This window comes from Carassius auratus, chromosome 31 (assembly GCF_003368295.1).
Source record: "Carassius auratus strain Wakin chromosome 31, ASM336829v1, whole genome shotgun sequence".
NCBI classification, from domain to species: domain Eukaryota; kingdom Metazoa; phylum Chordata; class Actinopteri; order Cypriniformes; family Cyprinidae; genus Carassius; species Carassius auratus.
Window position 1 is genome coordinate 2,971,615 of NC_039273.1, and position 14,435 is coordinate 2,986,049.

At 36.1% G+C, this 14,435-nt stretch overlaps 1 protein-coding gene across 1 annotated transcript; it reads left to right on the plus strand.

The window, feature by feature from the left end:
* Positions 1-2,058: 2,058 nt before the first annotated feature.
* Positions 2,059-6,919, plus strand: LOC113051084 (protein rolling stone). Its single transcript, XM_026214695.1, has 4 exons — positions 2,059-2,145; positions 2,454-2,573; positions 2,914-3,136; positions 5,912-6,919. The coding sequence occupies exons 1-4, from the start codon at positions 2,083-2,085 to the stop codon at positions 6,562-6,564; spliced, it is 1,059 nt and encodes a 352-aa protein (XP_026070480.1). The 5' UTR covers positions 2,059-2,082; the 3' UTR covers positions 6,565-6,919.
* Positions 6,920-14,435: the final 7,516 nt, after the last annotated feature.

Below are 14,435 nucleotides of genomic sequence, written 5' to 3' on the forward strand. Positions count from 1 at the left end.
ATGGAATTCAACGCCTTGTTCGCAGGAACTGACATTTTTTTCTTTTCTTTCAAGAGAACAATAAACTTGTTTGTAATGACACGGTTGATAAGACAAGGTGGAGAAACTTGACAAGTGAGTGACGACAACAAACTCTCACTAATGCAAACTATGTTTACAAATTTATGAAAGTGCCACTTTGTTCTGGCATTTGATCACTACATTGCAATTTGTTTTCTATTAAGATGATATGCTATAGTGCATAATTCTGTCATGTCTTAGTGTTTGTAGTAGTACGGGCATGTAACACTTTTCTGGTGGCTCTGGCAACGTCTTTCACTATTCGGACGGGACTAGTTTTCTAAACTACGTTTGAGTTTCGATTCTTACCACCTGACGTCTGTGATTTTCATGTACCAATTCGGACGGGACTAACATCTCCGTGTTTATTACAGAGGTGGGAGGGTCTGATTTGTGCATCTGGGCGTCACAGAGATCACGCGCTCTGTATGCGTGCATTTAATTCATTCAGAATGATTGCCTTAGTATTATTACACAATAAATACTAAATGGCTAGTATAACAAAACCATAGACAGTAAAAGAAAGAACAAAACCATATTGTAGCTTAACATCAGCCTGCCCAGGGACTACGGGTGAAAATTAGCTCTTGAGCTAAAACCTGGTACTATGCATCTCTCCCTTTGAGGTTAATGTTTATTGTACGGCTGTCCCTGTTTTCTTTTTAAATAAAATGTTAATGTGTTTTTTTGTATTAAATGTAATTAAAACATGTAACTGAGTACATAAATGAACGTGAGTAATCTTACCTGCTTACCATGCTGATATTACAATAGCCGGTATTAACAGTTTACGCGATCTTGCTCTTTGATTTTATTATTTGTATTATTTTATTATTATTATTTATTTGCGCTAAGCAATCTATCAAACATCCGCGCGGTAAGAGCATCTTACGGTAATTCACGTTGGCCAAAACCACACGAAGGAAACGCTGTTGTGAAATAAAATATCACCGGCAATTCACTTTTTCTGTTTACTGTCCTATGGCAAGTTTCACAGACATTCGCGTTCGGACGGGATTTAGTTTTCTTCAGAGGATCACTGAGTTTGGCTTGAAATAACGTAGGTTAATTTGCCTCTGGAATTATCACAGAGGTTTGTGAGAAAAAACACAGACGTGCAATTCGGACGGGATTAAAATCACCAAGTACGTCTGTGAACGCAGATAATCTCTAACGACCCCCTGAAAACTAGTCCCGTCAACGAATAGGGCTTTTGACATAATATTCATTCTGTAAATAAGCTTCAATGTGGAAGTAAGCTTTGCCCAAACTGTCAGGTTCATTAGCCGCTAAAAGGGAGTTAACCACTCTTGTGCTCCACAAACCAGTGCGTTTATAATAAAAGAGAATGCATTAAAAATAAGCAGATAAACCAAATTGCAATAACAAGCATCAAAAACCAAGCTGTTTGTCGCTATAGAATAAACTGGATGTGGGATGACCACTGAAGCCAGTCCCATAAAACACATGATTTTGCCTAGGGCCTCCAAATTCTAGAACCGGCACCTGTAACATTAAAGTATTTCTTGTGTGAAAACAGGTGGTAGATTTCAGTGACCTCTAATGCTGTCGGGTCAGATTTGGTGACCCTGCTGTACATCTGCAGCGGTTCACATCAGACCAAAACTCTCTCTAGGATATAAAATAAATGTTTAGACATGATCATAACTTGTCAGTAGTTGTAAAATAAGTGACATACTGTACAACCATGTGGTAATATGGAAAAAGCAGTAAAATAGATAAATAATACTGACTACTACTTGCACAGTTCTTTTAGTAAGGACATTTTTTGACATTTAGCCACATCTCGGAGACTCAGCGGTAATCTTGTTGGTATGTGAGAGATTCACATGTTCGTGATTACGATTTGCAGCTCCAGTTATTTCATTAGATGTGTCCAAGACAAGCAGTGCAGTGTCTGTTCTGCTGCTACGGACTCGTGAACATGAGATCACGATCACAAGGTATCAAATCTGAATATCTAAGGTGTAGGAGAACACCATCACTTGGAGCTGTAGATTTATGCATGTTTCTGGTGAATGCAGAGTCTTTATAGGCGTTCATAGTGGATGCATTCTTGCAAAGGTTAGTGAGAGATTGCATTATTCTATTCAATATTCTTATTATTGTTTTTAATATTATTTAGTATCCAAGTTGCATGCAATCATTGTAACAATTTAATTATAACAGGGCATGTCAAAAATTGTTGATAATTACAGCATTACTAAAAACCAGAAATACTGGTTCATATGGGAAGTGAAAGTCTTTTCAAATATGTGCTATGTGCAAACGGTATTTTTTTGCAGTCTACACAAATGTAACCAGACTTCTAAAGAAAACAGACACATGGCATCACAAGCGTATAACCGATTTTGCATTATGTTTTTTGACAGGAGGTGTGGTTATTGGTGACAGACATGGGTGCTAGTTGGACACAAAGCTGGAAGGAGGAGTTCAAAGTTCACAAACTCCACCTTCTCACCTCTAAACCAGAGCTGCTGCTTCAGCCACGGGTCTGTCTGAGTCACTAAACCTCATGCTCTGATCCAATTAGCACATGCATGATAGAAACCTTGCTGAAAGAATCGAACTAAAGGTTTTGCATCATGGTTTGTTCCTGGTCCACGGTGGTCAACCAGCATAGATCAACTAATTATCATAAATGATGACCGTTCTGCACTACTTAGAAACATTGTTATCTCTGTCAGCAATGCCATTAGTTTCATTGTATATATTTTGCATGTAAGACATTGAATGCATGTGTATTATATAGGTCAAAATGTAAATGGCAAGTTCCAGAATCCATCATACTGAAACATGAAGTTGTAATAACTTGTCTGGTTTTGTTTGCAGTGGGATATTCCTCCATTGTTGTGGCTTCTGTACAGATGTTTTATGCTGGTCTACACCTTCAGCTGGTTTATCTACACGGCTCTTCTCTTCAATACACCTAAATTCCTCATTTTTCTCAGCCATATCGCATACTGTCTTATGGTTATCTACGATCTGGTTTCTCTCTGTAATCTGGCCTGGGCTTTCTTGGAAATCAGATGCTGCTCTCACAGAATGAAAAGAGGTAAAATTGTAGTGCAGTGTGTTTCTGATCACAAATCCTACACAGTGACTTTATAAACTATCCTGAGTCACACTTATGCTGTTGGATTGTAAGAGTCTTGAAAGAACTACAAACAGATCTACAGAGACGTCAGTATTGCTTTGCATTGCATTTTGCAGCAATAATGTTTATGAATTTAACAAGTTTTAGTAGTTGTATTTCAAATGTAAATGCATTGGTAAAATATATATGTACAATATTTTATATTTACAATATATTTAGATTATTTTATTTTAATCTTATTTAGTTATTTATTCATTTATTTTTGTGAAAATATTTGAACTGAATTTGAGCTCAACAGAAAAAGTGCTTACTGTTAAGCCTTGATTAGATCACAATATAAAACTTCAAGCGTAATCTGCTCTCAAATATAGCAGGAGCTGTCCTCAAACCTAACATCCCTGTTTTGAGCTATTTTAGTGTCTTTTTTCAAATAATGCTGCAGTAAAATCCTTTGCTGCACTTTATACATATATATGCCATTGAAAAGTTTGAGGTTGGTTAGATTTTTATTTTTTTTTTCTCACCAAGGCTGCATTCATTTGATCAAAAATACACAATTGTGAAATGTTATTCCAGTTTAAAATAATTGTTTTCAATTTGAAGATATTCTAAAATGTAATTTATTTCTGTGATCAAAGCTGAATTTTCATCATCATTACTCCAGTCTTCAGTGTCACATGATCTTCAGAAATCATTCTAATATTCTGATTTGATGCTCAAGAAATATTTCTTATTACTATCAAATATGAAAACGGTTGTGCTGCTTCAAATTTTGTGGAAACTGTGGAGAATTCTTTCAGTAGAAAGAACAGCATTTATTTGAAATAGAATCTTTTGTAACATTCTAAATGTTTATACGGTCACTTGATAAATTTTATGCATCCTTGCTGAATATATATATATATACATACACCGTATTTTTCTGACTATAAGTCGCACCTAAAGTATAAGTCGCATCAGTCCAAAAATACATCATGACGAGGGAAAAAACATATATAAGTCCAACTTGACTATAAGTCGCATTTATTTAGAACCAAGAACAAAGAGAAAACATTACCGTCTCCAGCCGCCAGAGGGCGCTCTATGTCTTCAGTGTAGGCTACAGGAGCACTGAGCAGCATAGAGCGCCCTCTGGCGGCTGGAGACGGTAATGTTTTCTCTTGGTTCATGTCTCTTAGTTCATTTCTCTTGGTTCATGTCAAATTAATTTTGATAAATAAGTCACACCTGACTATAGGTCGCAGGACTAGCTAAACTATGAAAAAAAGTGTGACTCATAGTCCGGAAAATACGGTATATATATTTTTTTTGTATATATATATATATATATATATATATATATATATATATATATATATATATATATTAGGGATGCACCGAAATTTCGGCCACCGAAAATTTTCGGCCGAAAATGGCCTTTTTGGTTTTCGGCCGATAGACTTTTATCACCGAAACAACACGGCCGAAATGTTGTGATGACGCAAACAGAAACCGCGACCTGCACGTGCACCTGCATAGCCCAGACCACGAGCTCCACGCGACATTCACTTAACACCAGTGAGAACATTCTCTCTCTTCGTATTCCTTTATTCGCAGCAGTAAAGCGTCTCCTAAAGAGATTAAGACGGACCACGAAGTAAAAACAAAGAAAAGTACAGTCTTATAGAGTCTGTTAGCACACGTCTCACTGAGATCTTTTCGGATCCTCTGTACTTCATCGCGAATGTGCTTGATCCGCGTTATAATGACCATTACTTGGATGCGGAAGTAAGGCAGCGCGCACGAGAAATGATCCAGGCCGCGCTGGATGCGGAGAACCCGCGTGGAGACGGAGAAGCGCCAAGCGCAGGAGACAGATCAGAGCGCAGAAAAAAAGACTGGTCTCTGCACCAGATGAGTGGCATGCACCATCGTTGTCTGATATGTTCAGTGAAATTCTGCAAGAAAGTGCCTCAAATAATAATAATACGTTGGCTATTTTGTTCTTAGGCTACTATATATACGCACACACACACACACAAACACATTTTAAATATTTAAATATTATATTGGCCCTATTTAAATACACTCTCTCAAATATTTCTCAAATGTCAGGCAGATGACAAGCTCAACTGCTCAACAGCTAGATGGTTAACTGTCTGAAGTCCCCATCCCCAGAAGTGATAAGAGTCTTGCCAACTGGAGAAGTGATGCACTTTCTAGTCCTACAGAGAAAAATTTCAAATGCACTTCACCTAAATGCACTTTGTTTTTATGAGAGAACTGTTCATTTTAAAACCTTTCTGCAGGCCAGTAGGCCTGTACATTATTATTAAATATACACATGAGTGGGATACATTTTTAGTTTGAATTTTATTTTATACTGTGCATGTTGCAATGATTGTTGCAATGTGCTTAATAAATATTTGCATCATTTGTAATTATGTATTTTTATGTTTTTTTTTTTTTTAAATAAGTTATGTAATTGTAATTATCTTTGAAACTTTAATATTAATTTATGCAATTGCAATGTCTTAATTTTAGTAAAGTTAGTACACGGTCATAGCAATAAATGCAATGGTACTAATAATTCACATAATTTCTTTCGGTGTTTCGGTTTCGGTTTTCGGCCTTGGATTTCTCTTTTTCGGTTTTCGGTTTCGGCCAAGAATTTTCATTTCGGTGCATCCCTAATATATATATATATATAAAGAGGCCTATCCATGTGTTTCATGCAGTCCTTTCCTCCACTAGGTGTCAGTAGTGAATGTGAGAGCCTCCTTTCTCTCCCCGTCCCTCTGACCGCAGCTCTCTGTCTGCAGTGGCTCCTGCATTCTGTGATGGGCTGTTTTTCATTAACTGTCTCATTTCTGTACTGGACCTTAATCCACCCCTTTGACCAGCACTCCTTCACAGCCTTCAACATCAACATCCATGTTATCAACAGCATCCAGACTGCCGTGGACCTGTTGTTGTCCTCCACACCTGTTCATCTCACCCACTTCTTCTACGGAGTGCTGGCCGGGGCACTTTATGTCATATTTGCCGTTGTTTATTGGCTAATGGGCGGCACAAACATGTTTGGCCAACCTTACATCTACAGCATTCTTGATTTCAGTGGGCGCCCCCTAATGGCAACACTTTGCATTCTGGGAGTTTGTCTGATTTGTTTACCGTCCTGTCACTTTGTGCTGTGGAACCTGCAGTTAGTGAGGGAGTGGATGGTGAGCAGAGAGAAGGCAGGGAGAATTGCTTTAAGGAGGGAGGTCTGGTGGAGTGTGAAGGTGTCTGGAGGAACGACCTTTGACCTCGTGCCTTCCCTGGATCCAGCAGCATCTGTGTCTGATACGAGCAGGAGGACAGCCGTGATGGAGGAACATCAGTCACGATCACTCACTCTTTTTTGAAGGAGTTTCTGGTCTGTCTGAATCAACATGTTCTCTTTTAGCAAGATTTTCCTGATGGTAATATCTTCCAATCTCTTCTGAAGCTTAATCATAAACTCTCTGGACTTGGCTCTGTTTGCTCCAAATGTTGTTGGTCTGAAATGCCCTACAACAGTTTTCAGGGAAAGCAAACAACACTGTTGAAAAAAATAAATAAATACAATCTGACATTTATGGGGGGGAAATGACACTCCCAGAAAGAAAAGGTACAAAAGTTGTCAATGCAACTGTCCCTTCAGGACTGAGTTTGGAGACCCCTGGTTAGTAATATGTACCTTTAAGGTACCAGTATGAAGCCTTTAGGTACATAAGTGAACTTTTTAAAAAGGAACCATCTCAGTGACAGTTTTTGTACCTTTATTACAAAAAAAAAAATATATATATATATTTTTTTTTTCTTGATCTGATATATTATCAATATACCAACCTACTGAAGTACTAAATCTGTTTTGTACTTTTATAATACACTGACAACCTCCATAAATCAGAGGCAGTAATCACTCATCACAACTAGGTCAATACTAAGATAATAGAGTAACTGCAAACACACATGGCACTAAAATAATGCAATAAACATTAACAACTTAAGCTGTAACATAAAACCTTACATTTATGACGAGAAAAAAGTTCTTATTCACTTATATTTTACTGTAAAATTAATCTATACCAGTCCCTTAATATTCATTAAAACATTTTACCATATGCAACAGAGATGGTTTGCCTGTTCTTGTCATTGTATAAAACTGGGACACGATGATGTAATTTAACATTGTACATAATTAATGTACATTTTCATGTGATGTGATCAGGTGTTTCATAAATGCAGCAACAATCTAATGTACAAACCTGGGGTTCAGGCTCTTGTTCGCGGGTACAGTAGTGATATAGAAGGTATATCTGCTGATATCTTCCTCAGGCATTTTCTAGGTCACTGTAATAGAAACTGAACCTGTCTTTTCATCTGTAGGTTACATTAATCATAATATCACCTCCGTTGTCTTCATCTTGTAGATCAAAAAGATCTCTGTGATGAGACTAGAAAATATGTGAAAGAAATGTGTTGTTCATAAAGGTTTAATGATCATAAATGTGAAATCCTTGAGCTGAAGGCAAGAGATAAGTTGATGCAATAAACATGTCAAGCACTAGAGGTCAGCAGTGTACTCTTATTAAAAGATAGTTTCACTTCTACACTCCGGCTCATGAGCTGAGATGCATTTTATGTCTGATATACAGAACGATTCATATTATGTGTCCACTTTGAAAAGCAAGTATTACAAATGTAATTTTAAATTATTTAAATCATTTGAATGTAACTGATATTGTTGAAGTAAATTTTTTTTTTTGCTTTTTACATATTTAATTGGGTTTACTAACCAGAATTCAGATGCATGTTCTTATGAAGTCATGTGAAATTCATAATCCAGCCCTGTTGTTATTAAATAAATATATATATATATATATATATATATATATATATATATATATATATATAATTTTGATATTTTACAGTTATATATCATTATTTTGCTAGAAAATGAACATATTTTACTATTATAATAGTAAATTTGTCACTCGTATTTAAGATTGTTAAGTTACTCAGTCTCTCACAGTCACCGCAGTTCAAGCAGCTGTGTTGAGCTTTGGCCTGTGGTCTCTTGTGGTCTCGTCTGGTGTCTTTCAGAGAAACAGGATTGTGTTCCCGCTGTATATTGGCGTGAAGTGGGAGTGTGTCAGTGCTGTCTGCCCTTCAGCGCTGGTACAATAACACTCATGCTCGGTTGAGAGAGGTCGTGGCAGCGGCACACAACGGCCTTTAGCTTGAGTCACTTTAGTTGTTTTGGATCTCTCATGTCTGCCATCATCATGACCCCTGCTGAATCAAATTCAGTAATCTGTCTGTGTGATTCAGAGCTGAGTCAGAGCGCTGAAGCAATGCCACAGAGATGCTAGTGTTTGTTAGCTGTGTATTTGTGTGTTTGCTTTTCTGATTCATTCTAGTTCAACATTTCTCAGATTTGTTCCTTTTAACTTCCTGTCTATAAAAAATATTGAGCCATTTATATATATGATATTGAGCCATATCAAATGAATATCAATTGATTTTATATTACATCCATGAAATTGTCATTAAATGTTAAAAATGAATAAATTTTAATGTCTGGCAATTTATGTCAGCACCTGAAATTCACATAAAGATTGATTCTCTTGGGTTCTAGTATCAAAGACAAATCGCTTGTCTTGGCTTGTGATCATGTACTTACAAATTCACACATCCAGTACTTCCCCAGTGTTTATGTATTGGGATACTCTGATCACTCGAATCCATCTAAACCAATAATTGATAAGATTGGAACCTTCTCACACGACGTGTATTTTGGGAAGGAGCATGTTTATCAGTCAGGGTTTGTTTTCCAGTGTGGATCCTTTGAAGAGAGTCTCGTGAAAGAGCATTGATCTGATCTGTGGACCCTGAAGACCAAGGTCTGTGTACATGTGAGTTTGTTTTTGAGAGGTTAACTCTCCGGGAAAGTGTCTAATACCGGTTCTGTTCGGTTCTGCTTGGACTATCTTCTTGTTGCTGTTTTCTCTTAGTTTAGACTTCTAAGAAACATCACTAATAGGCTTGATCTAATAGTTCATATCCACTGTATGGTCAGCTGTACTATATATTAAAGAGAGTCTCATTGTTCAATATTCAAATCAGATTTGACTTCTGATTAGATTTTAATAAAGGCCTATTTATAAGGGAAGTAGTCAGGAATTTTAGTGTTCATCCTGCGTTCAGTGGTTAGTTGGTTTGAAATATATATATTTTTCTTGCAGTCGAAGTCAGAGGTGTGTTTACTCAAACTTTCTGAACCGACCTAGAAATCCTCCAGCGTTCCACGAATCATATCGCTTAGTTTTCCAGTGGTTTCGTTTGTTCTAATGTAATGTAATCATCCTGTTGGAGTCAGCTAAAGATTCAGGTCAGTTCACTGACAGTGCTGTGATATGGATGGCATAGTTACGTGTTTCTAATACTGTATATAGTTCCAGTTCCAGACACTGATAAATTACATGATATATCTGCTGAGACATAAAATATGCATTAGCTACAGCATACATCATAGCTCAGCTAACTACTCGTTTACATGTCAAAACTAGTTCTTCTTGCAAAAAGATTCCACTTAAAGAGATATTTCATCCAAAAATGAAAATTCTCTCATTATTATAATTGTTTTTTTCAAAGATGTATGAAGATTTCTTTCAGCTATTGAGAACGAAAGATGATATTTCGAAGAAAGTTGACTTGCATAGTATTTTTTTTTCTCCATAAAATCAGTGGCTACTGCCAGTTGTTTGTTTAAGATTTTTAAGATTTTTTATAATATATTATTCATTTTAAGCAGTTCATAGTTTCACTTATGTTCACTTATGTTTCAGTTATAGAAAATAATATAATATTTTATATTTTCATCATATATGCATCATATAATAATTGCTGTTAATAGTCTTCATCGTCTGTTTGACTACATCTTTAATACATTTAAAACATGCACAAATGACTAATTTAGTGTTGTATTTTGAACAAATGTGGCATCATATGCTCTTAAAAATAAAGTCATTATTGTCATCTGTTAAAGAAAATGAAAAATTCCAAAGAGCCTTTCCAGTCCACAAAAGTTTCTTTAGAATTTAATATTGTTTACACAATGGTTCATTTTACAACTGTTCACTGAGAGTTTCTTTGGGAAGCCAAAATAATTCTTCTGTGGCATCTAAACCACCCCTTTTTAACCTTTATTTTGAAGAGTGTCCTAGATAATGATTAGTTCTGACAATTTAAAAGTAGCAGGTTCGACCCCCATTAGGGTGCTTCAGTATCTGAAGACTTCAGCTCAGGCTGCATCAGGGAAACTGTACCTGCACTTTGTGTATCCGATGTTCTGTGATTGATTGGTTGGTGATTAGAGGTTGCCAGGATGTTGCTATGTGGTTGCTGTGATGCTCTGGTGTCTAAATACAGCTCGGATCCATCATTCTGTGTGTCTATAGCACAAACGCTGGGGTGTGAGATGCATGCCAAAGTTTAATACTTAGGTTTAGTGGTTTTGAAAAAGCTCCCAGTAGTCCTGATGTACTTCATGTGTGCCACAGTGGTAAAAGTAAGATTGACTTCTGTTGGGACTTGGTGTTCCTTGGCATTCCCATGCATTCCTCGCCCTGTGTGAGAGCTCTGGGCTTGAGATGGAGACCCCGCTGAAGTTCAGCACATTGTTGTTTAATGAAGCGTAAGATGACGAGGGATCCTGATTAACTAATCTAAGCTTGTTAGTCCTGAAACCTTGTTTTTCTCGTGTGCTGCTGAGATGCCTGATTGTATGATACTCTCGTTAATTACATGCCACATATATTAAACTTCTAGCTCTAATTACACTTTAATTGCTCCTGGTGAAGCAGTTGGAGATCTGTCAATACTGATGTCACATTTCACTAAATGCAAAATGTTTTACTGATTTTTGAACCAATATCACGCCACACTCTAGCATATGGAAAATCTGTTCAGCAACGTGCCGTTTTACATGCTGGAGACATTATCAGTGTTTTGGTTGGGGATGTAGGTTGTTGTCCAGATATGTACCAGGTCACCCAGTCAGAAGTCCATGTGAGGAAACGCTCACTGCGCTCTGCAAACAGTACATTACGGATGAAAGCTGTAACTCTAAGAAAAAAAATAGACAGTTGCGAAAGTGGTTTCACAATCAAAAGAGAAATCAGTGACTGCTTTGACATTGAAATAAACCAGTCCCCTAACGTAACATCTCCATGGTTAAGCTCAGCGTGGCAGCTGGAGAAGGCAGGTGAGGGATAACATGACACTACATTCAGACATGCATTGATGCATTTGTTTTTGTGCTGGGCTTCGCTCCAAAATCTCATGGTATTAGGCAGATGTGTTCCTCTGGCCGGCAGAACTCAGGTCAGCACACGTGAACCTGCTGGACAGCATTCATATGAAGAACTATATTAGGTGTCCTCTAGCTTTACTGCAGCTGTATAGACCTTACATAAGGTCAAAATATGACTATGAAAAACAATCAACTTGTTGCATCACACAAAATAAATGTGTATTCATCAAATAATAGAGTGAGTGAAGTAAGGTGTCCCTTACTTTTTGTTCTCAGAATTTGTGCTCCACATTTAACCCATCCAAGTGTGCGCACACACACACACACACACACACACACCTACAATCCCTGCTGGTACTGAGACTCCAACCTGCAATCTTTGGGCTACAAATCCAACTCTCTAACCATTGGGCCATGACTGCAGACAAAGTAATGATTCAAAGCTGCACAAATGTAGCAGTAGTACATAAACAAACATTTGTGGATGTCACTAATGACACATCAGATGTTGCAATAACTCATTCAAGAACATCTGGCTGGATCATGGTAAACCATCAACATGGTAAACAGTGACTGAGCTATTTGTTCATCATAATAATTACTACAAGAAGGACATTTTGTGTTTAGTTTACTAGTTCATTTAGAAAATGATATTTGAATAGATTAAAATAAACAGAACACTCTCTGCACCACTTATTATTGATTGGGAGACAAAATAGTACAATTTATATTTGATCATTTATATAATCCATTACATTACACATTTCAGGTAATAAAATCAGACTACTTTTTAATGACTTTCGGATTACTTTTGACCTAACTTGAAGTATAACCTAAAGGAAAATCTTATACCATATTAATATAAAAAACAAATTGAATGAAAATATATTCTGTTCACTGTTATTAACAACTTGAAGTGCATTAAGCATTACATTTTGTCAAAGTTTCCCAAACTGAGTTTTGTGAGTTTAATTAAAAGCTAATATCTTTTAAAAATCATAAAAGTGTTAAATTAAATAAATCATTTTACAATGGCAACAATCAAAACAAAACTCTTAATAAATATAGGATATTATACCTGTATGCCTGCATGTCATATAACCATGTGAATAATATATAATCATATAATTAATAAAAAGTAACTAATCTAATTACATGCATTTTAAAATGTAACATAATATGATTAGGAGCATAATTTTTGGAATCTGATTACATGTAACCGGTTCTAACCAGCACTGTGTGAATCTATCTATTTCGTCCAATTCTTTTTCGTCCAAGGATTAGTTCATAATGGCATTTTTTAATAGAAAAATATATATTTTAAATGTAAAAAAATGAAAAGTCACCCAACTTACTGTATTTTTCTTAATTGATGAGAAAATAATGTGTTTATCAATGTGCCATATTACCCAATCGGTATGTCATATTTCATTTATTTGTTTACATTTTTATTTAATTAAATTATTTATTTATTAATTAATGCTTGAAAAGTAATTAAAACAATCCTTGAAAAATATTTTACCAGTGCTTATCTCTAACTGATTCGATAAATGTACATTTGTACATTAAAATATGTTGTAAATGGATGCATTCATAACTCGCTTGCCTGTAAACTAAGAAAAGAATCCAAACGATGGCAACATTTGAAGATTCTTCGGTCACATCAAATGAATGATTTCTCTGAAACTGTAATCTCTTCAGGTCTGGGAGCTGCAGTGAGTCTCAGGTGGGAGTCAGGAGGGCACGTTTACCCTCGGATCACGAGCAAATGCTCCACGGAAACATTTCATTAAAGTAATTAGTCTGTTTGAGCGGAAGTGTACAGTGGTTTTGACAGCGCTGGCAGATGCTAATTTACCGCTCACTGTGACTCACACACATATGCAGAAGCAGTGGGATGTGTTCTGTGATGGAAAGGCAGCTGCTAAGTCTTTCATTAGCGGCAAGAGTGAAGAAAACCAATGAGAATCTAATGAGCTGGCATGGCAACTGTCTTATCAGAGGAACTGAACTTGCTTGAGTGTTTCTGTGGCTGTTGACATGCTAAGACAAGCATCACTATAATCTTCAGGTTAGAGATTTGAACAAAGCCAAGTTACTTTAAATATGAAAATAATTTATGTGTGTAAGACACAGTGCTATATCAGTATTATTTATATTGTAGTATATGTATTTGTCAATATTTTGAATTAAAAATATGAAAAATAAAATAAAATGTATTATTTGTTTATTTTAGTTTAATTTGTAGTACTTTTGTAAAAAATGTGCAAAAAAGTATTTTGTAAAATATATTTGGTTCTTAAAATTGGTTTCATTTTTACATTTTTTGATTTAGTATTAATTTATGTCAGTTAATAATTATATTACTATCTTCATTTCAGCTTAATTTCAATTAACGATAAAAAAACGTTTTGGTATTCGTTTAATGACAACAACACTGGTGGCAAGTTGTGCACAATTAAGCATGATTAATTTATTCTTCAGAAAGTAAGAACTACATTTATCACAGACAATAATTAATCATCTTTACAGATGAATTAACAGGTGAGTAACTTTTACTGACCTGTGAATATGTGGATTCAGCAGACAGCCAATGGTTTGTCTCCAGTGGCATTCATGTCCTGTTAAATTCAGACAGCATTCCATGGCACAAATAGCCGAAGTGTTGGTGAACAGCTGCAGTGGTGAGCTCGATCCATGTTACCTCTGCTAACCTCACACACACTTCCACCACTATATTTAACCCCATATTGAACCCCAGCAGATCTTTCACTGAATTGTTAAATGGCTCATCCCTATCTAATGTGAAAATGGACACACAGATAGAGGTATACGGGGTGAGAGATCTGTGCCTTTATAGGGGTATGTCATAACTGAATGCTGTGCTGTTTAATAACTAAAAATTACAGTTTCAATTAAAAATAAATAATTAAATAA